Here is a 27,969-nt window from a genome sequence, read left to right as displayed (position 1 = left end):
AAATAATCAGATGCCATTAATAGGTGAAACACAAACAAAGGAGAACGAGATGGGAAAAGTATAATTCAAAATATGTTTGAGAGTGATATTGAAATAGTTAAAATCATTCCAAAATACAGTTTCATATGAAAATTGTGACTAGAAGTACAAAACCAAATGCCACATTGACTTTAAATGATTAAAGTATATTTAAGAGTGATTTTAAACCAACCAAAAAGTTGGATGAGATAGATAGTGTATGGATATTTAACCAACATCATTTTTTAATCAATAAAAACGTTCGATTGGCATCATGCAAGGAGGCTAGGAGCAGTAACTCACAATACAAACACAACTATCCTATGGACAGATTCACACCACGTCGACTTGCTATTGCTACGAGTCAAAAGCCTAAACCTTGGGTTTGTTCCCCATGTACTTAGAAAACAAGCCAAGTGATAAGCTATATCTAGCTCGTCTAATTTGATTTCTTAGTGTTGTGATGTGACCCTAACCCACCATGTAATTTCAACTTATTGCAGACACTTTTGTGGCTTTACATTTCTGAATTTGTTGAAAAAAAAATCATACCTAAAATCGGTTGGTTGCTAGGATGAGAACAGTGAGATTGCTTTAACTTCACTAGCCAAGCACGATAGAAGATAGCACAGCCCGCCCAATCCCAAGTGAACTATTACTTGAACCAAACAAAAGACCTGCCAATTCATTGTTTTGGAGCCTGATCTGAGGGAGAGCTCTCCACAGGTTCTGATAGACATCGTCTTTTCACATCTTGGAACTCTACTTTGAGCAAACATCTTATCCTCGTCCTCAAGCTGGAAGCCTCTTGGGGTTTGAACCACCGCTTGCCAAACTGAGAACTCACGAGCAAAACTCCACATCAAGCTTGGAATATGGTTAATATTAAAAAAATCAATTCATAATCATGAATACCATATCCAAGTCCTTCCTTTTTAGCCTATCAGGAGCCTCTTCGATGAAGCGTTCTATGAAGTATAGAACAAAGAGACCACAGTCATAGTCGTTCTTTTGTTGTGGAACCTGGTGATAGGCATTCATTAAATGAAAAGGCAAAATCTCAAATACACAATACAAAAAATATTTAAAATTATTGAGTTTACGAAGAAAAGATGAAGAGCTATTGATTTTAACATCTGGTAGAGTTTCTTACACTTCAAATTATTTTGTGCTGTAAATGACTTGCTAATCCATTGCTCAATAAAACAATTTTTTTAACGAGAAACAAACTTTTTAATTGATGTATGAAAAGGTGTTCGACAAAATATTTGCCTACTTAATGGGCCCAATACTATTTTCTGTTAATTCTCCTTCAATTTCTGGTTCCCATTGGCATATGCGATACACGTAGAAATTGATAAATCTGAAAAATTACTACCATCTACAGGTTTACAAAATACACAGAAAATATAACTGATAAGAGTAAGGAGACTACCTCGATTATTTTCTCTTCAATTCTTCGAGAGATATTTTTCCATATTCTATGCGGCATTGGGAGATCTGAATCAGCAACTTCTCGATCCAAGTAGCACCATTCCTCTTTTATAAAACTACAGAACAATTTATGAAATTAGATCTTAATTGTTTTCTGAAGAACGTCTCAACAACAGAAGTTCCATAAAACAAAATATAGTGGAATAAATTTCACCGACATAGTTGAAGGAGTTTTGATTATTGTCATAAAGGGACTGACATACCTCTTAATGTTATCAAAAATTGATCTGCTAGAGTGTAGTCTCAATGAATCCAAATGAAGTATAATGGGTCCCGATTCATCTTCTTTCTGTGGAAAACATATAATCACCAAACTCCAGTGGAGACTGAACACATTAGAAACCAAAAGATAGAATAAAAAATCTGGGTAGTAAATGATTTTTTTAGAAGAAAAGAAAACACGTACTAGAACAACACAAAATGCATAGAAGATTTAAGGTCTATTTGGTAGGTAATTTGAAAATAGAATTTTGAAAACAAGGGATTCATTGAAAACAAAGTTGTATTCATGTTTTCAAAAATTAGATTAAAATGTTTTTGATAGCAGATTAAAATGTTTTAAAAAATGGGTTTGGTGGCAGATTCAAAAATTAGATTTTAGTTTAAACATTTGTTTAAAATGTTTTTGATAATATAAACTATAAAACTAGTTGTAGTTGTCCACTAAATATTAGGTTAAATATGAAATATTAATTATTAATTTATGAGCATGTTTTATGTTGAAAAATTTAGTAGAATTATTATTTTGTGATATCCTATAATTTATATTGCATTCTACAATAAATATTTTAATTTAAGAAAAAGTTATTGAGTTTACAATATGAAATACTATACTTGTTAATATCTATATCGTTTTTAATATAATTCTGCATTTTGAAAATCTGAATACACCGAAAACATAAAAATGCTATTTTCAGAATTTGCTCTATTTGAATAACAGAACCTGAAAACAGTTTTTAAAATATAATCCAAATCGTCTACCAAAGACTATAAATCTAAAAACATAAAACAGAATCCAAATTACCTACCAAACGCCTTAAAATCCTAGATAATCAAGGCATCTGGATTTAAAATTTTCCCTTTGACCATGGGCCAGCCAATCGTGGACAGTAAAAGGAGCAATTGAAAATCTATAGACAATGTAAGAGCTACAGGAAATAAATAGCACAATCAATTATCAATATGATGATATTCTAAGAATAACGTGCAAACTATAAAAGGGTTGACTATAGGAACTTACTCCTCATGGATTGGAATCAGTACATATGCTTTCTGAAATATATTAACGCCTTTCCACCACCTTCTGAACTTGACAAAAAAATTATCCCTGTCCTTTCCCTTAACATGTCAAAATATGTAAAGTCAAAACATAACTTGCAGGAGGAAGTACTTTAACACAGCAAAACAATACGAAGTATATCAAACTATAGAAATGCACAAATGGAAATGCATGTTGAAAGAAACAATAACTTCTTTGTTGACGCATGGGATGAGGATACTTCTGAACTTGGATTGTGCCAAAAATCAAGGTTAAGCTAGTTGCTAGACTATCGTGGCTCTAATACCATCTTATGATATTCAGACGAAGGAAAGAGAGAGTGATCAATAAACTTTTAAATTGTTATTGATGATCAGGACGGACAGTGGTATATATAGCCAACCATGAATAGAAAAATATACATAACAGCTGAATAGCAACTTAATAGAAGCATTGAAACACCCTAAAAAACAGTGTATAGTCAGTCACCTTGTTTGACACAGCCTCCTTTAGCTTTTCATAAAAATAGGTATTGAAAAAGTGATAATTGCATGTCACCTTATTTGTTGAAAATGCTCGCTGTTGTAAATATCTGCATAAGAAGAAAAGTTGCACATGGAACACAAAAATGCATAAATAAAACAAGCAAATAAAATTTTCATCAAGATTTAAAAAGTAACAAACGGTCAACTTTCCACAGCAGTAATAATAATAATAATTATTATTATTATTATAAACCCTCCTAGCTACAATCAGCCATGAAACTACAAAATAAGACTCTTTGGTCTTTACGTGATAAAAGCATAAAGTATATCCCCTTCAACACTTAAACAATATAAACTTAGAGAAAAGCATCCAAATATATTTAATCTCGTTGATTGAATAATTGAATAGAACAACTTGATCATTCTTATATGAGCATAATTATTAGAACTCAAGGACACGGTTGTACAACCTATAGAATAGATCCTGTTCAAGTAAGATCGTTATATGAGCATAATCAACTAATCATACAGCTAAGTGCTAAGTGAAACATAGATCTTCCTTGCCGCCTCCACGATCCACTGTATATAAAACATCACAGTCCTATCAATAGACCTTTGAGATGAGTGAGGAAACAGGATAAGAAGTTTCTAGGCCTTTGCGCTAAACTAAACTAAACTGAAAATTGCATCAAGATCATTTGCCATCCCAGCAAAAAGATTTAACTCATCTGGATTCCTCTGAAAAGTTTTTCTTTTCTTTTCAAATTACCGGTGACAGCATTATATACTGAAAAGGTGCATCCCATACTAAAAATTCAAAATAAAACAAGAAAATTGAGAACGAGAATTAGAAAGGGAAGTTAAGTCATGCCTTGAGAGAAGGGGGACAAGCCCTTCTAAACATAGAAAAAAGTTTAAGTTCCAGTAAAAACAACAAAAACATTTTTAGGAAGAACAGGAAACTACCCAATGATTTTTGGTGATAACAATGTATCATGCCATATCAAAAGTTCATAGAGGACAAGAAAACATTTTGGAGTACAATGAGTCACACATCAAGTACATCTGATCTATTTACTTTCACAAGTCCAAATGGCCTACTAACCGAATATAAAAGTTCATGATCGTTGATGTCAAATAACCCTCTGGATCAAGACACTTAATGTCCTCAAAACAAATTTCAACGGATTCTGGATCATCCCTGTCAACAGTTATTAGAATATGTAATTAATAAAAATTCAAAATAAACAAAAAGCTAAGTTACTTTCATAGAAGCACAGATTCAAAGAGAAGATACTTGAGCATTCATAATATGGAAAAGCGATATATACCTCGATGGGTAGTAGATCTTAGCCTCTTTCATGCTGAAAAGTTCCACAAAACGTAAATCAAAGCTTGAATTCAAAAGTTGTCCAAGTGAATATGATTGTCAATGGACCCAAGAAATAAGCACATCAAATTTACCATTTATCATCATGCTCGGGTATTTCCATTGCCAAAGCTTCCTCCTCGTCAACGACTACAATGGTCTGCCCCTGTTAGATAAACAAAGTATCATAAAAAACAGAATATACATAACTATCCCACATAAGGGCAGCATGAACGCCACAAAACAAATGCTGCCACAAAAGAGAGATAAAAGTACCCACTAAGCTCTATACCACACTATTGTGTGAGATGGTAAGATTAATATAACAAAGGGGCATTACATCTTGCCTTATGTATCAAAGCCACAAGGATGAAAAACAGAAACCCAACAAAGGGTAACATTCAAAACATACCTTTTGAGGCATCGGAGTATCTGACTGCTGAACCTCAGAAGCGTCCTTCCTGCAGAGAAGAGACCAAAATAATGTAAGCACGTGAACTGTGGAAGGGCTAATGCAATCTGAAAAATTAACTGAGAATTTATACAAGGTTATTCAATTATTTACGTCAACTTTGATCAGTCATTTTTAAGAACGACAGTTAGATGAGCTAACATTTTATACCTTTTTAGCTCAACTGGATACTTAATTTTATTCATTTTCTATTTTGGCCCAGATCAAAATGTTGTGCCTCAGCTCAATGCTGTAAAGGTTGTTCGGTTGGAAATTTGGTTATAGAGAAGAAGATCAGGGTGTGAAAAGCCTAAATAATGAGATTTTTTTTTTTTTTTAATATAGGAAACAACATTCATGATATGAAATATAAAAAATAGAACGAAAATCTCATTCAATGGGCTTCTCCAGTCGGAAGTAAGAGAACAAGAGCTATAGTTACTATTTTCTTTCTTTCTTTTCTAAAGAAAACAAAACTTTTCATTGAAAAACGAAAATATAGTTAAGCTATGGCTAAAGGGGAGAATTGTTTTTCCACCAAGAAATGGCTAAAAAAGATAAGAGATCAGGAGGGCTTATGTTGTTTTCTCCTTGTCCTTTAAATTCTGTCATTTCTCTCTTTCTATAGGCACCAGATGAAGGCACAACAGAAATGTAGCCGTCGGATCTACTTGGCCATTTTGGACGAATGCTCCATCAGAATCATAACCAACCATGATAAAACATCATCGGGAGAACTACTGACCATCCAAAAGCTGAGAAAAGATAACTCCACAGTTTGCTTGTATAAGAGCAAGAGGAAAAAAAATATAAACTCGAGTTTCATTGTGTGATTGCACACATGGCACCAACTAGAAGAAATGGTTAGCCATGAGCATCTTCACTGAACGCGGTCTGAGGTGTTGAGGCACGTGTGACTAAGCTTCCACATCCACAAATCAGAACCGGTAGAGGACCGGAGGGAACTTAATGACGGGATTTGTTTACAGTAGTATCATAGCCCTTGGAGTTTTTGCTCGAAAGATTTGGTAGCTGCTCCATTCCTTCTGTTACTTCCAATGGAGAGTCTTTCTGTGACTCCGAGATAGGAGACTTTCATCTCAGATTATATCGTTTATTTTATCAATGAAATACTATTTCTTTAAGAAGATAGTAACAATAATAGAAAGAGGCCATGAGAGATTCCTAAAACTAAAACATACATCCAATACATGAGAGCATAACATGTATCCCAAACATACGCAGGAAACAAGAGATGGAATCATGAAGAGATGTCTAAAATGCTGTATGTGTATATGAGGGATGGAGGCATTGTTGCAAGATAAAAGGACCATGTGTCAAGAAACACAAGTAACTGCCTCTGATTTGATCTAGCTATTAGATCAAAAATATTATCCCCAATTCCTAGCATGGAACAGCTAACCAATACACAACATGCATCCAATGGAATAAAGTCTTAAAATCACGTAAAGAACAAAGAGGGAGAAAGAGATAAAAGGCTTTCAAGCATGCAAATGAGCATAGCTTGTGATATAATCCACATAATATCAATCATCAAAGATTGGCCTCGTGATCATTAAAGAATAAAGACCACATAAACAATCAGAATGATAATGTTCATGCCATGGTGGTCACTTAGGATTAAATAATCTACAAATTTCCTTGGCAACCATAGTAGGTTCAACTCAAGTAATTGTCTCAATAATAGTCGTGGCATAAACTAGCTTGGAGGCACATGGATATGAAAGAAAAATGCACATACTGTCATATAGATACTAGCAATCACTCTAAAAACTCTTCTTTTTGTGTGAATTTCCTAAACCATTTATAGAATAGAATGTCATTACTTTAATCAAAAGAGCCTACCCCAACCCCACAGAAAAGGCAAAGAGGGCTGATCCATTGCTTGGGCGATAGCTACCACCATTCTGAAGGAAGATTCTAACGAAATGCTCCATGTTATTTTATAGTTTTAGTTATTATTCTTTAACACTCTCTTCGATTCTTTAGTGAAATTTCTTTCCAAGATTTTTTTTTTCTTGAATAAGGGACAAATTTCATAAATTTCATTGATGTATGAAATTTACACAAAAGGCAATAAGTTAATGATAAGTGAGTTAAGATTTCTCCAATCGGCCAAAAGAGAGGGAAAAAAATGAGAGCTAAAGAAAGATGTACACTTGCACCAAGTCATAGCAAGAAAGATAACATGGTCAAAAAATCTATCAAAAGTGCTATCACAATTTATTTCCAGGATTTGAACAACTTTACATCGCTACACTCTTATATTAGTGGATAGACATTAAGAAGTGTTGAGACGTGAGACTTGAGAGTAATATTTATTTGCTTATTTGAATACTTGCTTAAGTTTTGTTAATTAACTTATATAATTTTTTAAAATTTCAATGTTTTTTAATTATTATTTTTTTGCAAATATCCATTAATCTTCCTATGTTCAAGACATGAATATTCATCAATATTGACATTTAAGTCCTTGATTCAAGTTAATTGCATACTAGAGATAATAAACATTTAAGTTAATATATATGCAAGGATAAAGTTCTGAAACAAACAAAGAATGTAACAAATCTGCACGTCCAACCATCTCTAGTGCATAGTAAATTCTTGTATTGCATAACCTTGTATAGTTTATGTGGAAAGAAATGAAAAAAACTGCCTTCTCAAGACAGCTTCCTGTATCAACATCACAACTGCATTGAGATAATGGTGGGAAAAACTTAAAAACTAGTCAAATGGGGGTTCAAGCAGAACTTACTTCCCAAAACAGTCGGACTGTCGTTCACTGACACGAAAATCAAAATGATCGGGACTTTTACTATTTTGAGCGGCAACTGAAGAAACTCTTTTTTGTACATCAGTAGAAAGATTGTTAACACGTTTGAATGGCTGCTTTCTGGATGATGTTTGGCCCTTCTGTTTTACTTTTGGTGATAACCTACCATTAGATCTTTGTCTTCGATTATCACAGCGTCCCAAAATCGATAGCTCTTGACCAAAGGCATTATTATTGCATTCTGTCTGCTCGGATAATTTAAAATACATACAGGAATTACATTGAGGACTGAAGTAAATAAAAAAGTTACAGTTATGGATATTTGTTTTTATATAGAGGACTGGAATAAATAGAAAATTTGCAGAAATTAATAGGGAGCATAGTACTTTTTCTTCCAACTTCTGGTAAAAAGAAGAAGTGAATGGGGACAATGAAGCAGTCCTTTCCCTAGCTGCATAAGACGTACATACAAAACGATGTAACCATTGGGCCTGATTAATTGACAAATTTTGAGTTATGGAACAATTTCTTGGTAGTTGATCATATAACCAAACTGTATGTAAGAAAGCACAGTGATGATTCAAAAATTAGAAAAGTTGAGAAACTCTCTTACACTTCTCGTCAATAAGATCAAAGATCAGAATTTAATATTTATGCTCGCACCTTACCTCCAACAGTAATTTGATGGTGTCAAATTTACCTCCACAGTTAATTTATCTGCTATAATTAAAATATAAAAAAGGCACTAAAACTACAAATCTTCAAGAAAATAAAGCAGAAAAGTATGTCCGATACAGGTAGGGAAAAAATCTAAATTGGACTCCTTGTCAACTTCCGCTATCTAGTCAAGATATGATTTTAAAGATCTGAGTTTATGTCCAACACAATCTAGTATCTTTCTTTTCATTGACTGCGAGTACATACTGTTCTTCAAAGATACCCTAATTGTCCATGAAGAAAATAGTTCACTTCAACCTAAAGGATTTGTACATTTCTTCTTATTAGTCACCCTAACTTATTCTGTTCTCACTAAGAGCAGAGAAAGTTTGAGCTTTTCTACTTATACGTATAGCGCCAGAGTGAGTGATTGCATATCAACTAAAGGCTGGCAAAAGATGACTTTCTACATACATATAGTCAGTCAGTTTGGCTTGGCTCCTTTTGTTGGGCCATCTTTTATGTGCCGTTTTATATACTAATGGGTAGGCAATTGATGATGGTGAAAAGAACATAAATAGTTTTTTTCCTTCCTACTTTTTTCTCTGAAGAAAAAGGGCTTGAACATCTTTTGGCAGACAAATGTGCTTGATTTCATACTGGAGAAAAAAAAATTATATAGAGCATTACATGAACAAAAACATTCTAGATCACAATTCAAGCATTCAACCACTCCAGATCCATCAATTTTTCCATTTCATCAATGTGAGGCGATACCATTCAATATATAATTTGGGGTTTTAAGGTCAGTATGAGAGTGCAATAAGAATAAATCAAAAGGAGATTTTAGTGCCAGATTCAGAACCATACCAGCTATACTTGAGGTAGTTGGCTGTGAGAGATTTTCACATCCAGTAGCTTCCTGAAAAATAAGAAAAGCAGGAGAAACTTAAATTAGGACCGATTCAGGGTAGTAAAACCTCATATGAAGTTATACGCTCCTCGATATTTCTCACCAACATCAAGATAAATTTGCTTCAACAAAAGTTGACTTGCAATAGCAGGTTCTAATACTAGTGCATAAAGGCTGACTACATGATTATTAATCAACTTCAGGCAAATGCTAGCCACCTTTTCTCCCTAGCAGAGATTCCAGAGATGAGGTAAATATAAATGGCTAAGTGGTTAAGGCATTATATATTCCTTTCAAAAAAATCGTACATTCAAATATTCACATTCGAATTGGTATTTGTCTTTAATATTGTACAAGGATTCTAAGAGATAGGTAATCAAGGTTTTCAAATGAGCTTTTGGCCTTATAAATTATTTCTATTAGTCTATCATGGTGGGATAAACTTTCCATGTGAGGATTGTTTTAAGAGGAGAGAGGCACGTCTTACACCAAGCAACTTTAGCTAACACCCACTTACTACGTCTTCAAGGGGATAGCCGTTCTATGATTGAGGGAATCCTGATGAACTCTTCTTTTTAGGATAGGGGAGAGTATTGTAGCAAGCCTATCGTTTGGCTATCTTGTGGGAGCGTGGCTCGAGAGGAATTGCAAGGTATTTAGAGGGGTGGTGAGATCTTTAGAGGAGATGTGGGAAGTGAGATTTAATACGTCTTTATGGGTGTCTGTAAGTTGAACTTTTTGTAATTACTAGTATTTTATTATTATTTTGGACTGGAGCTCTTTCATGTAGTTGAGGATTCATTTTGTGGGCTTTTGTCTTTGTATGTGCTTGTATGTTGTTTTATTTATTTTTTTTTTTTATAAGAGACAAATTTCATTGATGTATGAAATTACAAAAGAGGGGAAAAGAAACCCCACAACCAAAGATGTTACAAAAGACATCTCCAATTGGTCAAAAGAAAATCAAAACTATAGCAATTGAAATGTTTAGTTAATTTACACCAAGAGATAGCAATGCTAATGTAAGAACCCTTCAAACCTGCAAAAGAAACTTCTACCACAGCCACAAATTTCCCAAGAACAGAGTCTCAATCTGATAATTTTATCTATATACCTCTTAAAGGAAAAGAGGTTACAGACAAGATGAAAATTATCAAGGCAGAAAATCGACAAAACAACTCCAGCATACCAGAGGGCTGGATCCTCCCTTAGCAATTCTTGCTCAACAATTCCGAGATACCCCTCCCTTCCCCCACAACGCTCCTTTTAAAACCGTTATCCCCACCCCAATTGGTCCCCACATCTAACCAACTCTCTAACAAAATTCTCATTAATCCCCCATTTCTTCTATAATTACCTTCTTACCGCTTCGTTTGTATGTATTTATAATCGGTGGTCTTACAGCTAATCACATGATCAAAAAAGATGTCGAAATGTTGAGCTTTGTTGTTGAAGAGGTGGTTGTTCCATTCAAACCAAACCGACCAAAGGAATGCTCTAACAATATGTTTCCATAGGAGACCTTTTCTACCCTAGAAAGAATGATCATCAAGAACAAGGGGGAGGAATTGGTTGATTTCCGAGGGAAAGACCACATACCAGTTAAAAGCAAGAAGAATGTGGTTCTGGCGGAAAGGCCACATACCAGTTAAAAGCAAGAAGAATGTGGTTCTGGCCCTTGAAAAAGCACAGAACATGAATAAATAACTTTGAGATTCAATGTCCCTTTTGCAAAGAGTGCACCAGTTGGCAGACATCGCTAGAGAGGGGTTGCGGCATTGAGGCTTGTCGTGTGTGAGGACTACCCTGTGTGAAAGCTCCCAAAGAAAGAATTTAATCTTTTTGGGATAATGGCCAGACCAAATACCATTGATAGAGCCCGTAGAAGATAACCCATTGCTTACATACCTAGAATCAATCCAAGACTTTGTAGAAAAGATCCCAGATGGTTCCAGCTTCCATAACCATTTGTCTTCTGATTGGAAGGGCTGATAGGTGGTGAGTGTTTGAGAGAGTGTTGCCCATTCCTCAGTTTCCAAATCATTTAGATGTCTCCAAAGATGGAGATTCCACCCTACCATTCGTCCTATTCCAGAAATCAATGACCATAGCTTCCTTTGCAAGAGACAGAGCATAAAGGTTGGGGAAAGATGTATGCAACGGAGTATTGTTTACCCAAGCGTCGTACCAGAAAGACATAGAAGTCCCGCTGCCTAAGCAACATGAGAGGTTGGAAATAGGACAAAGCTTTCCAAGGACCTTTGGTAGTGGACATAGATCTATCTATTACCAACTTTGTTATCGCACAAGGATGTTCCAAATTTTGCCATGATCACTCTCTGCCATAAAGCAAATCTTTCCATCCTAAAGTGCCAAATCCATTTTGCAAGGAGACCCTCGTTTCTCAACTTGATATTGGTGATCCCCAAACCAACGGTAGATTGTGGGGCGGTAACTTTATCCCAACAAACAAGATGTAAGTTAGAGCCATCTTCCTTCCCTTCGAGATCTTTTCAATAATATTGGCCACTTTATGAGGGAGATTGAAAAGGGAAAGATAATAGGTAGGAAGGTTGCTTAATGAGGCTTGAATAAGAGTTAACCTCCCCCTTTAATATGTATGATGAAGACTACGCCTTAATTCTTCGCTCAATTTTCTCAATTACCGAGGCCCAAAAAGTGAGAGTTCTAGGTTTGCCATGTAGGGGAAGCCCGAGGTAGGTGTTAGGCCATAATCCAACCTTGCAACTAATAATCCCGCAATGTCCTGAAGCTGTGTGGGAGTAAGATTTATGCCAAGAATTTCAGATTTTTGGTGATTGATGGAAAGACCGGAACAGGACGACCATTCAGCTTGAGTTAGCAAACGACTAAGGGTATCGACAATGATATTAAAGAGGAAAAGAGAGCGGATCCCCTTGCCTAATACCCCTAGAAGCATGGATTTTTTCTCTAGGACGACCATTGATAATGATGGAGTAATTTCGGAAGAGATACAACCCAAAATCCATTTTCTCCAAAGGCAGCCGAAACCTCTAGCAAAGAAGGGTGTCAATGAAGTCTCAATCGACCGTATCAAAAGCCTTTTCAATATCCAGTTTAATCACAATGCCCTTCTTCCCCTTTCTAGTCCATTCATCAATAAGCTCATGAGCAATAAGCAAGGCATCCAAGATTTAATGCCCCTCAACAAAGGCCAACTGGTATTCAGATATAAGGGTAGGGAGAACCTTCTTCAATCTATCAGAGAAGACTCTAGCCAAAACCTTATAAATACCAGTAGTCAGATTAATAGGTCTAAAATCACCAACTCTTTTTGTATCAGCACACTTGGGGATGAAGCAAATATAAGTCTCAGTGAGATTGGCGTTGACAATATCTTTCTTAAAAAAATCCTAAAACACCCTCAATACGTCGAGCCTAAGGATGTGCCCAAATTTTTTTTATAGAATTCAGCAGTATATCCGTCAGGGCCTGGGAACTTATTTGTACCAAGAGCACAAACAACCCCTCATATTTCTTGTTCATTAAAAGGAGCTTCTAACTATGATGATTGTTGCATAGTTAGAGACGGCCAGTTAAGTGTAGGTAATATAGTGAGGTTGTTCTTTCTCGGAAAACAATCTAGAGAAGAAGCCCAGAAATTCCTCAACAATATCGGGTTCAACAAGAAGGTTCACACCATTTGTGGAGATAATTTCGAGAATGGTGTTTTGCCTTCTCTTTGTAGCCACAACACGATGGAAGAAACGAGTGACTAGATCACCTTCGTTAAGCCAAATGGTTTTGCGCTTCTGCCTCCAAAGAGCTTCCTCCTTGGCCACCACCGAGAGGAGTTGTGCTTTAAGGAAACTTTTTTGCACTCTATGGATGGGGAGACAATAAATTGATTCCTCAATGCTATCTAGTAATGTGATTTCCGCTATAAACTAGTTCTTTTGCGTGTGAACACATCCAAAAGTATCTTTGTTCCACACTCTGAGGATTTCTTTAAGACCCTTCAACTTGACAATGAGGCCATGTCCTGATCATCCAAGAAAGGTGTGTTCTTCCACCAATATTCAACAAGGCCACAAAAGTCTTTGTGCAAAAGGCACATGTTTTCAAAACGAAAAAGGGGTGGGACCCCATTTGTCTACACCAATGGATAGCAAGATAGGGTAGTGGTCGGATGTGGGTCTCTCCAATCTCCTAAATGTAGTGTAGGCAAATTTCTTATGGATGCTTTCAGTTATCAAAAAGCAATCAATGAGAGTGAAGATCGGGTAATGCCTATGTCCAGACCAAGTGTAAGAACCATTTTGAAGAGGGATGTCTAGGAGATCGGACCCGTCAATAAATGAATTAAAAGTTTTCATACTAACTATTTGGGGCTTGACATTCGATTTTTCATAGGACCATCTGGACACAATGAAATCATCTCACAAAATCCAATTTTGTGTGCAAAGGCCTTGTAGGTCGTAAAGCTCCTACCAAAAGAGAGGTCTATCTTTAGCCCGAGGACTGTATATACCAGAAAGCCAAAAGAGAAAGTTGTCAGCCAGGGAAAATTGTAAGGTAAGTGAGAAAAGTCCTTTAAATACCTCCCCAGAAGTGATGGATGTGTCGTTCCACATGAAGATGATACCACCAGAGGTTCCCGAACCTCTAACACAGACCAGTTGATATGCCTAGAGCTTCAACGAGACTTAATGATAAAAAAATCCACATCTTCGAGCTTTGTTTCCTAAAGGATAACCATTGTAGGATTATGTTTTAAAATGAGATTTTCCACAACTGCTCGCTTCTCCCAAGCCTTGATGCCTTGGACGTTCCAGGACAGAATAATCATGTAGAAGAGGTCGACCCACCAAGAAAAGCCTTTGAGCAGTCCTCGTCATAATTAATAGAAGTATAAACCCTCTTTAGTTCATTAATGCCCCTGGTTTGTTTCTGGGATCATTTGACCTTCTTTGAGGTTGATGGAATAGCTGTAATACACAGATTATGTTCCAGAAACCAAGGAACCACGATCCGAAGGTGAGATACTGGATCAGAAGAGCTTGAAACGGGTTCACCCTTCGGTTCAAGGTCGCTCTCGGCCAATAGAGAAGCGCCAATCATAGTGTTTTGTAAGGAAAAATTGGGGGAGGAGAGGTGGGATGTGTAAAAGGTGAGGGAGGAGCGGTGGAGAGCGAAAGAGGACTGTAGTCTACGTCATCATGGTTGGAGAAGTTTGGGCAGAATGCCGAAGAGGTGAATTTTGTGCCAGGTATGAGGTAAGATTTTTTGTTTTGAATAGTGATGGAAAGTTTGTGAGGGGAATTATAAAGGTCAGTTGGAAGAGGCAGGGAAAGAGGTATGGTGGTGTTCGAGACCGACGGGTGTGGAGACGAAGAATGGGTCGATTCAATACTGGCGAAAGGGCTTGGGTGGGCCGAGTCGGATAAAGGTTCAGTTCCAATAGCTAAAGATGGGTCAATGGGCTTATCGGGACAAAGGTTGGGCCGGGGTGTAGTGGTTTTTTGTAGAGATATGGGGGGAGGAGCAAGAGGAGGTTGGGTTGGGGTGAAGTGGGCTTTTGTTGAGAAATAGTGGGAGGGGCAAGGGGAAGAACTTCCGTTGAGACAAAAGGTCGGGAGATGGGCTTTTTAGAATAGATAAATGGGTCGTTGGGTTTGAGGGGGAGAAGGTCTGGTAGGTAGAGGCTTAGGATTGGGAGGTGGGATAGATAGGGTAGGTGAGGGGTCAGAGAATGGTACCTGTGGAGCATCAAGGGCTGACTCAGGGTACAGTCCGAGGAGACCCTTCTGCAAATCAATCGACACCTTGGGCTATGCGTCATCCGAAAGAAGGCAATGGTCCGGTGGTTGGGTACCATGGATTCCGGCAACGAAACCCAAAAACTGGTTGTTGTTAAAAAAAAAGGCTGATTTGCACCACTATCAGAGATGCAGATGGAGAGGGGATCCCAACTACGGCCAAAATGAATCATGTGGAGTTTTGTTTAACTCTAATCGTAGCCTTTAAGAGATTCAGATGAGATAACGACTTCCTTACAACTTCGACAAAACCACCGCAAGCGTCCTCGATAGACTTGAAGGTAAGGTCGTCCCAACGATCTAAAGGGCGGTTTTTGATTATCCAGCCACCATAGCAGGGAACGACTGGACTCGCTTTGGCAACGTTATTACTCCATGGGGTGAACTTTGGAGAGAACGGACCAACCTTATACCAATCTTTTATCAACCCGAGGATTATTTTGGCTTGCTCTTCATCCTCGCATCTAAAAAGAGCCCGATCAGCTTCTATTGGGTTGATGGCACAACGGTCACAGACGTGTACTTGGAGGGCCCTCATAATATTGTACCAGTCGTCGTGGATACCCCATCTCTTAACAGTGACGAATGTGCTAAAGTGAATAGTGGCATGTGCAAACTCCGTGGTTTGTTTGTCTGTAAGCGTTGTCCCCTTGTGGTGTGTTAATGGAGCTTTTGCCTTTAAAGCCTCTTTAAAGGATGGGAGAATAGTTTCCTTAATGTTTTATGTTGGTGCATTTAAGGTGGGTTGTGGGTCACATTTCTGTTATCTGTGAAGGAGTGAATCAATGTATAAAAGGCTATCCATCCCTTTCTTCCTTCACCAAGAGGAACAAGTATCTTGTTTAGGCCTCCATTGTTATCGAACTTGGCAACTTCAGCCAAAATACCTCTTCTATTGGTCGATTTTTCAACCCAAATAGTTTGATCATCAAAACGAAACTCCTTAAAGAATTTCTGGTTTAGTGGGGCATTCAACAAATAGGAGAAGGTCTTAGTGATCCACGTGAGTGTCTGCCATTGTAGCACGTTGTTCCCCCAAAGTACATTGGACTTCAATCATCCTCTTCCTAACTTCTATCAACGGCAAGCGTTGTTCCAAATTTAGGTGCATTCTTAGAAAAAAAATCTACCTCCACATGTCATGACCTGCATACAAAAGAACGTTTTCTGGTCTTGAACGTCTTTCTCGAGCTATAAATCTCCATTCTTGACAAATTCCTATTTCTATCTCCACTATTCATGACCCATATACAAAAGAATATTTTCTGGTCTTGAACATCTTTCTTGAGCTATAAATCTTCGTTCTTGGCAAATCCATGGCAAGTTCATGAAATCACCTTTCTATTCGTGAAAATAGGGTACTCTAAAAGGTACCCCTATGTAAATAAGTGTGCATTGTTGAGTAAAGAGCACAACTTGCAAAGTTCTCTCTTGTGATATATGTCAACAATTTCAGTTTTCCATCAACAACAACCAACCTTGGCCCAAGCAATTGCTTTGATACGAAATTGGGGTAGCCTACGAGACTAAATATAATTCCCTCCAAGAAGTCTATCAAAAAAAATTTATTGTCAATCAAAATTATGAATACAAGAGGGCAATTCTCTGTTTATAGAGATTTGAAAAATAAACTGAAGTATTAAAAATTAAAAAATGTTAAAAGGATACTAAAGGAAATTGAGCCAGATTTAACCTAGACTAACAAGGTAACTCCTTACATTGTTACAAAGGGAAAATGTTTAGACGATGATCTTTCTAACCTTTCCACCTCAACATTCTCAAACTTCTCGAGCTAGCTGGGAGAGGCAAGAAAGCGATCTAACGCATTAAAATGTCCTCATAATTCCAGTGAGATTTTGGAAGCAATCAAATATGTGCCTCCTCCAACTGGAGAGTTTTCTTAACTAGTCTGTAGGTAGGAGGGTTTCCCTCCTTTAGTTATACCGTTTGATCATAATAATGAAAAGTCGTCGCAAGATAGCCCTTTTTGTTACGAACGACTGAGGAACTGACCAGTCACAAAAACAAACATAGATTCCAAAAGGGGGAGTTTAACTGATATGAAACAGCGAAGTGTGTTCCATGAAAATCTTGATGATCGAACGCGATTTATTAAGGGAGGGGGGGAAACCTGAGGTAAAGTACATAATCAGCATTAGAGCGTAGGCCGGAACATACGAAACAAAATTTTCCCAAATGATACAGAAAACAGCAAAATCTAATACAACCAATTGCCCATTTTTCAGTTTTCACAAGAAATCAAAATTAAAGGAGGAAATAACCTTTTCAATTCGACGGAGCTTTCTGGATTCCCTCTCTTCCTCTGCCAGCAATAGATTGCAATGATACTTGTCCCCCTTGTCTGGCAATCTGGAAGCGGAAGTCTCGTAGAATTGCTTCATTCGGCGAATCCTATCTTCCAGCTCGCCATCGCTAAGCTTTTGGAGTTCTTCCTTTAGCAAATGCTGCCGATCCGAGTCCATATCAAGGTGTTTCGCGGTCGTAATGACTAAATCAGGTGTAGGTTCCTCGTTTTTAGACCAAACTGTGTTCCAGTCAATCTTCAGAGGTCTCTTCGTCGTTTTCTCTTGCTCCATCACCATATGTATGCATCTGGTGCAACAGAAACTTCAGCTATTGTTTCGTAATCTCTTTTCTCTCAGTCTCGGTTTACCCTCTCTGTTCTTGACAACACACCTTTGACACAAGTCGCAGACTGCAAAAGAGAACTTTTGCATTTTTTTTTTGGAAGTCTTTCCTTCTAATTTCCTAGTTTTTTTTTTTTTTTTTTTTTTTCCGGATGGCCTCATTTGAGATGCCCATGTAAAAAATGGTAGGTAGACAATGTAAATGACATTATACCTACGTCATTTGATTTTACCGATTCGCCCCTGAGATGCACACTTTGCATCTGTCAATACGAATTTACTCGGTCTTCGATCGCTCGTCACATATTCCTCGATGCACAGTCACCCGATACTCAGCTTCATGGTCACTCGATACGGCTGCAATCGACACGTGTATACTCGATCATATCCACATCATACTCAATGCTCGATTATCTTGAATTCATAACTCGTTTGAAGGTCATTCGATCATACCACCTTATGTTCAATTCCAAATGAAAGATTTGGGAGATGCTCAATACGTTATTGGGATCCAAATTTTTCGAAATTGCAAGAACAAAACCCTAGCCCCATTTCAAGCATTTTATATTGACAAGATGTTGTTAAGATATAATATGCAAAATTCCAAAAAGAATATGTTACCTTTTAGACATGGAATTCATTTGTCAAATGAACAGTATCCTAAGATGCCTCAAGCAATTGAGGAAATGAAAAGAATTTTATATGCATCAGCAGTTGGGAGTCTAATGTATGTAAGTACACGACCTGATACATGCTTTGCAGTTGGCATCATCAATAGGTTCCAATGCAACCTTGGACACAGTCATTTGACTGCTGTCAAGAACATCCTCAAGTATCTCCTGAGAATGAGGGACTATATGCTCATGTATGAGCCTAAGGACATGTTGATTTTGATTTTCATACTAATGTAGATTATAATAAATCTACTTCAGGATCAGTTCACTTTTAATGGATGAGCTATAGTGTGGAGAAGCATCAGACAGAGTTGTATATCTGACTCTACAATGGAAGCAGAATATGTAGTTACATGCAAAGTAGCTAAAGAAACAGTGTGACTGTGCAAGTTCTTGTCAGATTTGGAAGTAGTTCCAAATATGCATCTGCCCATTACCCTGTATTGCGACAACAGGGGTGCAGTTACCAATTCCAAGGAATCAAGAAGTCGTAAATATGGAAAACACATCGAAAGAAAGTACCATCTCATCAGGGAGATAGTACACCGAGAAGACGTGATAGTCACGAAGATAGCCTCAAAAGATGACCTTATTGATCCATTTACGAATGCTCTCTCGGCTAAAGTGTTCGAGGGCCACCTAGTCGGACTAGAACTGCGAGCATCATTATCTAGGGAAAGTGGGAGAATGTCAAGGGTATATGGATGCCCTAGTCATATAATACCAGGAAAGCTACTGAATTGTTGATGATTCTCTTGTAAACACAAGGCACATCAACATTTTGATCAAAGCCATAAGATTTGATCGCAGTATTAAACCTTATATTCCAAGATCGAGAAGTTTGCTTCAGTTCATAAATGAACCGATTAAGCCTGCGAACCTTTTGTTCTTAACCTTGGGTTATGAATCCCTCGGGTTGCTCCATATAAATGGTATCCTCAAGATTGTCATTCATAAAAGAAATCTCAAACTCATAATATGAAGCAATGGACAGGAGGATAGAATAGACTTAAGCATGGCAACAGGTGAGAAAGTCTCCTCATAGTCGACTCCCTCAACTTGGGTATAACTCTTTGCCACTAGTCTAGCCTTAAAAATTTACACCTTCCCATCAGCACTCCGTTTTCTCTTGTATGTCCATTTGCAAAATATAGGTTTAACCCCATCAGGTAGATCTACAATATCCCAAACTTAATTGAAATCCATCAACTCCATTTCGATATCCATAGCTTTGATACAATCATCTTTGTCAACATCCTCCATTGCCTTTTTGTAAGACAATGGGTCCTCAACATATTCATCAACTACCATGGCTAGGATTTATGTTAAACCTATGTAACGGTCAGATGGGTTCGCAACCTTCCCACTGCGTCGAGGTTCCCTCAACACTTGAGGTAGATTTGACCTATTAGATGATCCAACTTCAACAACTCTTGTTGAGGTGTTGGGTTCTTCAACAACTTTTGTTGAAGGTTCAGTAGATTTATTGGAAAGTTCATTCAACACAATCTTACTATGGGGCTTGTGCTCCCTTGTGTGGTATTCTTCTAGAAAAGTATCGTTTGTCAATACAAACACTTTATTTTCTTTAGGGTGGAAGAAGTAACCACCTCTCGTGCCTTTGGGGTAGCCTAAAAATAGGCACGATCTTGAAAGAGGTTCCAATTTCTTAGGATTTGCCTCAAGCACATTTGCTGAACAACCTCGAATTCTGAAATAATGTAAACTAGCTTTACGACCATTCCATAATTCCAAAGGTGTTCTGGTAGCACTTTTGAATGAAACATAGTTCAAAATGTATGTTGCAGTCTATACTTCAAAACCCTAAAATGAATCAGGTAAGGAAATGTAACTCATCATAGACCGAATCATATCCAACAGGGTTCGATTTCTCCATTTTGATACACCATTCTGTTAAGGTGTACCAGGTGTTGAGACTTAGGATACAATTCCATGATCTATCAAATAGTTCTGGAATGTTAGATAAAAAAAACTCTCCATCTCGATCAAATCGAAATGTCGTAATTGTTCTATTTAATGCATTTTCAACTTCAGCCTTGAATTCTTTGAACTTTTCAAAAGATTCAAACTTATATTGCATTAAATAAATATACCCATATATTGAATAATCATCAGTAAAGGTGATGAAATATTCAAAACCTCCCCTTGCTTTGACATTCATCGGACCATAAAGGTCTGAATTGTTGGGGTTGATGCCCTAAAGTCTCGTGTCCTGTAGTTTGTAAACAGTTTGTACGAACACTTGTGTTGTATAATGTAATGCAATGAAATTAAGATATACTATGATTGATGTTCTATGCTCGAAATGATGTGATACTACCACTAGATATGCGTTAATGATGGGTGTTCACGTAGTATGCCATGCATTGTCACAAGTTTCCTTACGTTAGAACCAAGTGTAATTCCATCGCAAGTTTCTCGGTGTGATCCGAGGTCGAACACGGGGACTAGTTTAGGTTATTGTGGTATGTTCATGATATATGCAACCAGGTTTTTAATCTTTAAAAATGTGTTTGTACAGGTATATAAATTGTGATAAAATAAAGTAAAGTGGTAAAGATGCGATAATAAAATGAAATACAATAAACCTAAGCTAGATGATACAAGATACAAGCTTCATGTATAAGATGTTGGGGTCAAGGCTGGCTGTGAAAGGTGTGCAAAGACGTGGAATGCGGCGCCAAGTCTTATGAACAAAATATAAAGAGAAAGACAAATAATATAAATAACGCAAGTTCTCAATTGCATTGAAGCTACAAATGTTGTTCCACTCTTCTCTTGGCGTACACCTTTCAGTGATCGGCCACGCTCTCACATGTCTGTGGTGAAACAGGGACTAATGTGATGAACGCAAGGTTGCTTCCATGTCTAGAAGTACTACTCGCTTTAGTTAACGCATTCTTCTGACCTTCTCTCGATAGATCAGAATGGTATCTTCACTTCTGCTCTCACAGGCGAAGATGCCGTCTAACATGCCTTAGCTAAACGCATTTTATATCTTTAACACATATTAAGTACTTAGTTAATTCATATTACCTATTAGGGAATTAAGAAGACATCATGAAGAATGATTGATGGGTGAACGAAAATAGACAGAAGATGGTAAATGAAAGCTATCAAAACATTTAATACGTCTATTAAGCGTTTGATACATGGTGTGTGAATGAAAAGATAAAGGAAACATGAAATACAACGATGAAAGAGATATAACAGATACAAACAAGTGCTAATGTCTTGACACTGATTCAATGGAGATCTGCTTGCCGGATAGGATGAATTTGATGGTAGGGAGAGCTTCCCTCTCAGGCTTGCTCTACCGGTAGCAGGGATCTTTTCACAGAGCTTTCAATTGGGTGTTTGGTAGGTTAGATATGAGATTCACCTCTCGGCCCTATCTCGTATTCTTTCCGGATTTCTTCACTCAAGCACTCAGCTCAGCCTTTTCTCTCAACAGTTTTGCAGCATTTACCCTGTATCCCGTAGCATACATTTTCTCTGAAATCAATAGGGTATTTATAGGTGCAGGTCTTTGACTCCGGCCTTGTGATCCCCACTTGATTGTCATGCTAATTCCGAAGATGGAGGGATATTATTCCTTCTGTTATGCAATCAGACCGTCAATTCTGCACAACCGTTAGTTGTACACGTGTCTCGATCCTTCGCTTTCGCGTTGCTCAGCTGCATCTTTCGATCATGGATTCACATGCGGTGTTGTTTTTATTACCGCATGCGGTTGAAACACAACTCTTGATCGACTATCGCATTGCACCGCCATTGCAGTAATCGTCTCTTCATTGTTGATTGATGGGCGCAATGTGACAGATATGCGTTGATCAGTTTCTCGTGAGCCTTGAGCGTAAGCGGTGACTTAGTCTCCTGCAAAACAGAATAAAATCCGGCTTGTCTTCCATCTTTATGGTGTTAGTGGGTGTAATTGCAAACATTTATAATTATTGTAATACTAGGCTAATTTTCATACAATCGGCGCATATTTACTAACTTTTGGCTGCAATATCTAGATAAGGTGGCATAAATAACTTGTATTTCTACAAGTTATCACACCCCCAAATTTAGATATATGCTCGTCCTCATGCATATCTTCTACTAAGGCAATCATGCTCAATTCCTATCCTCTATTTTTGCGACGATTTGTTGCTCCGAATGTTACACTTAGGCACATTACTTGACATCGATTTCTTTCTATCCTTGCTAATTCTTAGCAAGCCCTACTTTATTCTTCTATATGACAAAATTCTGCTCAAAGATGCTTTTCTAGTTTTCAAAATAGAATGTTTATCTATTCTTTATCAAAACAACTTGATGTGTCTATATGCTGTGAGCAAAACTTTGCATCATTTATTCACTTAAAGACTGTTGATCATGGTTACACTCTTCATTTTGGCTTGTCCCCATGGGTGTCATGCGGACATCCAAATACGATTGTGTGCCAATTTCAACTTTAACTCATGATAATCAGAGGAGTTGTCTCTTGCATTCTTTTATTTTTGTTTTTGTTTCTTTCTTCTTTTTTTTTTTTTTTCATACTACGTTGTTCTTGGAAACCCACCTTCGTTTTGGCTTGCTTCTACAGGTGTCATACGAACATCCAACTACGAGCAGGCTCCTTTCACAACTAAACTCTTATCAAGTTGGGACAGTTTTGAGGTTTTCCCTTGTGCTGACATTAGAGTTTTGCATAATTTTTTTTTAATGAAAATGGACACATTTTCTTAACTACAGCATAATCTTGATCTCATTTGCTCAGAACTTCCCCACCCCCAAATTTAAAGATGAGCAAGGTCCTCATTGCATTATTTGGAGAGACTAGACAAACACTTAGAAGAAAATTTCAAAAAGAAGGTTTGAGCAGAACTTTGAAAGATAAAAGGTAAAGTACTGCTAAACTAGGAATTAACTAAGTGTTAGTTAGAATTTACTAAGTATGGGAAATGTTTCTAAGTATAAACATGTAATACATCATAGCAACTTAATGAAGATCGTAAAAAAAGAGATTTAGAATGTCATAAAAATTGACAAAGGAAGATAAAGAAAAAGGCACAGGCAAAAAGTGGAGTGAATATATACTCTGATTGTATTGACTATTAACAAGGTATACAAATAAATTACAAATGAACGCATTACAAAATTTTCTATTGCCTGTGCAAGAGTCAAAGCATTTGATTATGTTACAAATTTGATTCAGAAGGGTGCATGATTCAGAATTCACACCCCACTTCCAATAAATGCAGATACATTTTTGCCGAGGGCGGGCAACACGCATAAATCCCCGCAACACACCCCTTAACCAATGCATTTCTGGAGGATACCTCAACATAGTGCATTTAGCTAAGGACGGGCAAAGGACATATGCGAGCGCAACACACCTCTCACCGCAATGCATTTGGGTGTACTGGATGCACAGTGTCGCTTATTTATTACACCCACCCTCTCATAGTTTACTTTTCTGTTCTCTTAATTCATCAAAAACGGCAGTCGAAAAGACCTTGTGGTGATTTATCCAATCATTCACAACAATTATATGACCGGTGCTACTAAATTTAAGATATGGAGAAACATGCGAAATTAAATTGGAAGGAAATACAAAAATATTAAAGACTGATTCTACTAGACAGTAATTAACGGAATTTAGAAAACGGTAAAAGAAAGCTGTAAAGAAAGCAAGTAAACATAGATAGGAAGGTCGATTGAAAGAATTTCTTAGAGTTACCGCAATCGTTTTCCCTGCAAGCGGTTTAATCCTGCTTGCCCAAGTCAATGGTGTCCATGCGTCGATCGAAGTCGCCTCCATAGTAAGGCTTAATCCGTTGACCATTGACTTTAAATGCGTTATTCCCATCTAAAGTTGTTAGTTCCACTACGCCGTGAGGAAATATTGTCTTGATTCGGAATGGCCCAGACCAGCGAGACTTCAACTTTCCTGGAAACAATTGCAAACGCGTGTTGAATAAGAATACCTACTAACCTTCGGTGAATGTCTGGTCGTGTATGCGGTCATCATGCCATTTCTTTGTCTTCTCCTTGTATATTTTAGCATTTTCAGAGGAATCCCTTTGCCATTCGACCAATTGATTCAATTACAGCTTCCGAACTTTCCCCGCATTGGCTAAATCAAACTTCAGCTTCTTGCATGCCCACATCGCCTTATGTTCCAACTCAAGCGGCAGATGACAAGCTTTTTTGAAGACCAGGGCGTACGGAGACATGCCAATTGGTGTTTTGTAGGCAGTCCTGCAAGCCCATAGTGCTTCATCAAGCTTGGGCGACTAATCCCTCATAGCAGTATTAACTACCTTTTGCAAGATAGTTTTGATCTCTCTGTTAGAAATCTCTGCCTGCCCATTACTCTGCGGGTGATAAGCAGTTGCAACTTGATGGCTGACAATGAATTTAGTCAATAGGTTGGCAATTATGCGGTTGATAAAGTGAGAGCCCTCATCGCTGATTAAGGCCCGAGGCGTCTCATATTGAGCAAAAATGTTCTTCTTTAGAAACTTTGCCACGGTGGTCGCGTCATCCTTGGCACATGCGATGGCCTCAATCAATTTTGATACATAATCTACCTCAACCAGAATATATTGATGACCTTCTGATGGCGGAAACGGGCCCATGAAGTCAATTCCCCAAACATTAAATAATTCAACTTCTAAGATTGATGTCAATGGCATTTCATTTCTTTTAGACATATTCCCCATCCTTTGACACCTGTCGCATTGCACAACATGGGAATGGGCATCCTTAAACAGTGTTGGCCAAAAGTAGCTGTACTGTAAGACTTTTGTTACGGTCCTTTGCCCCCCAAAATTTCCTCCATATGGGGACTCATGATATAGCTCTAAAATGTGCTTAGCTTCATGCTCAGGAACACATCGACGTACGATATGATCAGGTCCTTGTCGATATAGGAAGGGATCATCCTAGAAATAAAATTTGGCATTATGTCTTAGCTTCTTCTTCTGCTGGTATGTATAATCATCTGGTAGTTGACCAGAAACTATGAAGTTTACTATGTCCGCATACCAGGGAACATCAATGTCTATTGCCATCAGCAGCTCATCGGGGAATCTTTCCTCAATATCTTTTTCTATCCTTTGAACCTCGCAGTTTTCCAATCTTGACAAATGATCTGTGACTTGGTTCTCGGTGCCCTTCCGGTCTTTGATTTCTAGGTTGAACTCTTGCAGGAGCAACACCCACCATATCAGCCTCAGTTTTGCATCCTTCTTCGTCATTAAATACTTAATCGCAGAGTGATTTGTATACATCACCACGTTCGTTCCGATTAAGAATTGTCAAAACTTCTCCAGTGTAAATACCACTACGAGCATTTCCTTTTCTGTGGTCGTATAGTTCTCCTGCACATCGTTTAGTGTTTTGCTCGCAAAATAAATAGGATGCAACACTTTATCCTTGCGCTGACTCAAAACTACGCCCACAGCATATCTGCTAGCATCGCACATCAGGGCGAATGGTTGCGTCCAATCGGGCCCAATCAAAATAGGTGCGGAGATGATTGCATCTTTCAATGTGTTAAATGATTTGGTGCAAGCGTCATCAAAATTATACTCGCGGTCAGCTTCAAGAAGTGCACTTAGGGGTCTTGTGATCTGGGAGAAGTTGTGAATAAATCTTCTATAAAACCCCGCGTGTCCCAGAAAGCTCCTAAGTGTTTTTACGTTCATAGGTGGGGGTAATTTGGAAATTGTGTCAATTTTTTCCTGATCAACTTCCAATCCTGCCTTGGAGATTTTGTGACCTAGAACTATTCCTTCTTCCACCATAAAGTGGCATTTTCCCCAGTTCAAAACAAGATTTGTTGCCACGCATCTCTTCAAAACTTTTTCAAGGTTAGACAAACAGAAGTCATAATTACTACCGAAGACTGAGAAATCATCCATGAATACCTCGACTGACTCCTCCAAGTAATTTGAGAATATTGCCATCATGCGTCGTTGAAAAGTGCCTGGTGCATTACAGAGTCTAAATGGCATGCGTTGGAATGCAAATGTACTAAATGGGCACATGAAGATTGTCTTGTCTTGATCCTCTGGCGCAATTGCTATTTGGTTATACCCTGAATAGCCATCAAGAAAGTAGAAAAATTCATTCCCTGCAAGTCTGTCTAACATCTGATCAATGAACGAGAGTGGAAAGTGGTCCTTTTTAGTGGCCAAATTCAGCTTGCGATAACCCATGCAGATTCTCCACCCCGTAGTTGTCCTTGTGGGAACCAATTCATTCTTATCATTAGTAATGACTGTCATCCTCCCTTTCTTCAGAACACATTGCACTAGGCTCACCCAACTACTATCAGATACCGGGTAGATGACACCTGCGTCCAGCCACTTTACTATTTCATTCTTTACAACCTCCTTCATGGCAGGGTTCAAACGGCGTTGTCTTTCTACTGATCCATTCTTTCCTTCTTCCAGGCAGATCTTGTGCATACAATACGAGGGACTGATTCCTCGAATGTCTACCAAGGTCCATCTTAATGCTTTTGCGTCATCTTTTAGGATCCGCATGAGAGCATCTTCTTTCTCCTTACTCAGTGATGCAGAAATGATAACCGGTAACGAGTCGTTACTTCCTAAGTAAGCATACTTTAGGTGTACTGGCAACGGCTTTAACTCTAACACAGGTGGCTCATCTAAAGATGGCTTAATGCGATGCAATGTCCATTCAGATAACTTGAGCGGTTCAAAATTAGATTTAGTATGAATTGCGGCGTAGTCCTCTTCCAACATTGCGCAGACTTCAAAATCCTCCTCCTCCATTTCCTTCAGGGGTTCGTGCCACTGTTCTCCTCGTAGCTCCTCGATATATTGACAATTCTCTATGTCTCCTGGGTACTTCAACGCATTGAGTACGTTGAATTTTACTTTTTGATCATCGACCCGGATGGTCAACTCTCCTTTCTGCACATCAATTAACGCTCATCCTGTGGCGAGAAATGGGCGTCCCAGAATGATAGAAATTTCTCTATCGGCCTCATAATCCAATATAACAAAGTCTGCAGGGAAGATAAGCTTGTCCACTTGCACGAGAACATCTTCTATCTCGCCCTCCGGAAGCTTTATTGATCTATCGGCTAGCTGTAATGTGATCGTGATTGGCCTTGCTTCACCGATGTCCAGCTTCTTAAAAATTGACAAGGGCATCAAATTTATGTTTTCCCCTAAATCACACAGCGCGTTCTCGACCATCTTCCCTCCTATGGTGCACGGCAATGTAAAAGTCCCAGGGTCCATTTTAGTAGGGAGATTGTTTTAAACAGAGCGCTACACTCATATGTTAGTGCAACTGTTTCATTTTCCCCAATCTTTCTCTTTTTGGTGAGAATATCCTTGAGAAATTTCACATAACTC

General features: G+C 38.0%; 1 protein-coding gene across 1 annotated transcript; it reads right to left on the bottom strand.

Annotated features, from left to right (window-relative positions):
- Window positions 1-164: 164 nt before the first annotated feature.
- On the bottom strand, window positions 165-18,059 carry LOC150035274 (ubiquitin-like-specific protease 1D). The gene is made up of 14 exons (XM_090315744.1): window positions 17,523-18,059; window positions 9,397-9,448; window positions 8,256-8,320; window positions 7,852-8,114; window positions 5,037-5,085; window positions 4,720-4,790; window positions 4,587-4,619; window positions 4,361-4,456; window positions 3,260-3,362; window positions 2,753-2,850; window positions 1,716-1,838; window positions 1,454-1,568; window positions 934-1,041; window positions 165-853 (listed from the first exon to the last, which is right to left on the bottom strand). The coding sequence occupies exons 1-14, from the start codon at window positions 17,841-17,843 to the stop codon at window positions 704-706; spliced, it is 1,647 nt and encodes a 548-aa protein (XP_090171870.1). The 5' UTR covers window positions 17,844-18,059; the 3' UTR covers window positions 165-703.
- Between the last annotated feature and the right edge of the window lie 9,910 nt (window positions 18,060-27,969).

This window comes from Benincasa hispida, chromosome 7, assembly GCF_027475165.1.
Source record: "Benincasa hispida cultivar pf3 chromosome 7, pf3_genome.v1.1, whole genome shotgun sequence".
NCBI lineage: Eukaryota > Viridiplantae > Streptophyta > Magnoliopsida > Cucurbitales > Cucurbitaceae > Benincasa > Benincasa hispida.
The sequence above is the reverse complement of the archived record's forward strand: the minus strand, read 5'-3'. Positions and strand labels throughout refer to the sequence as shown.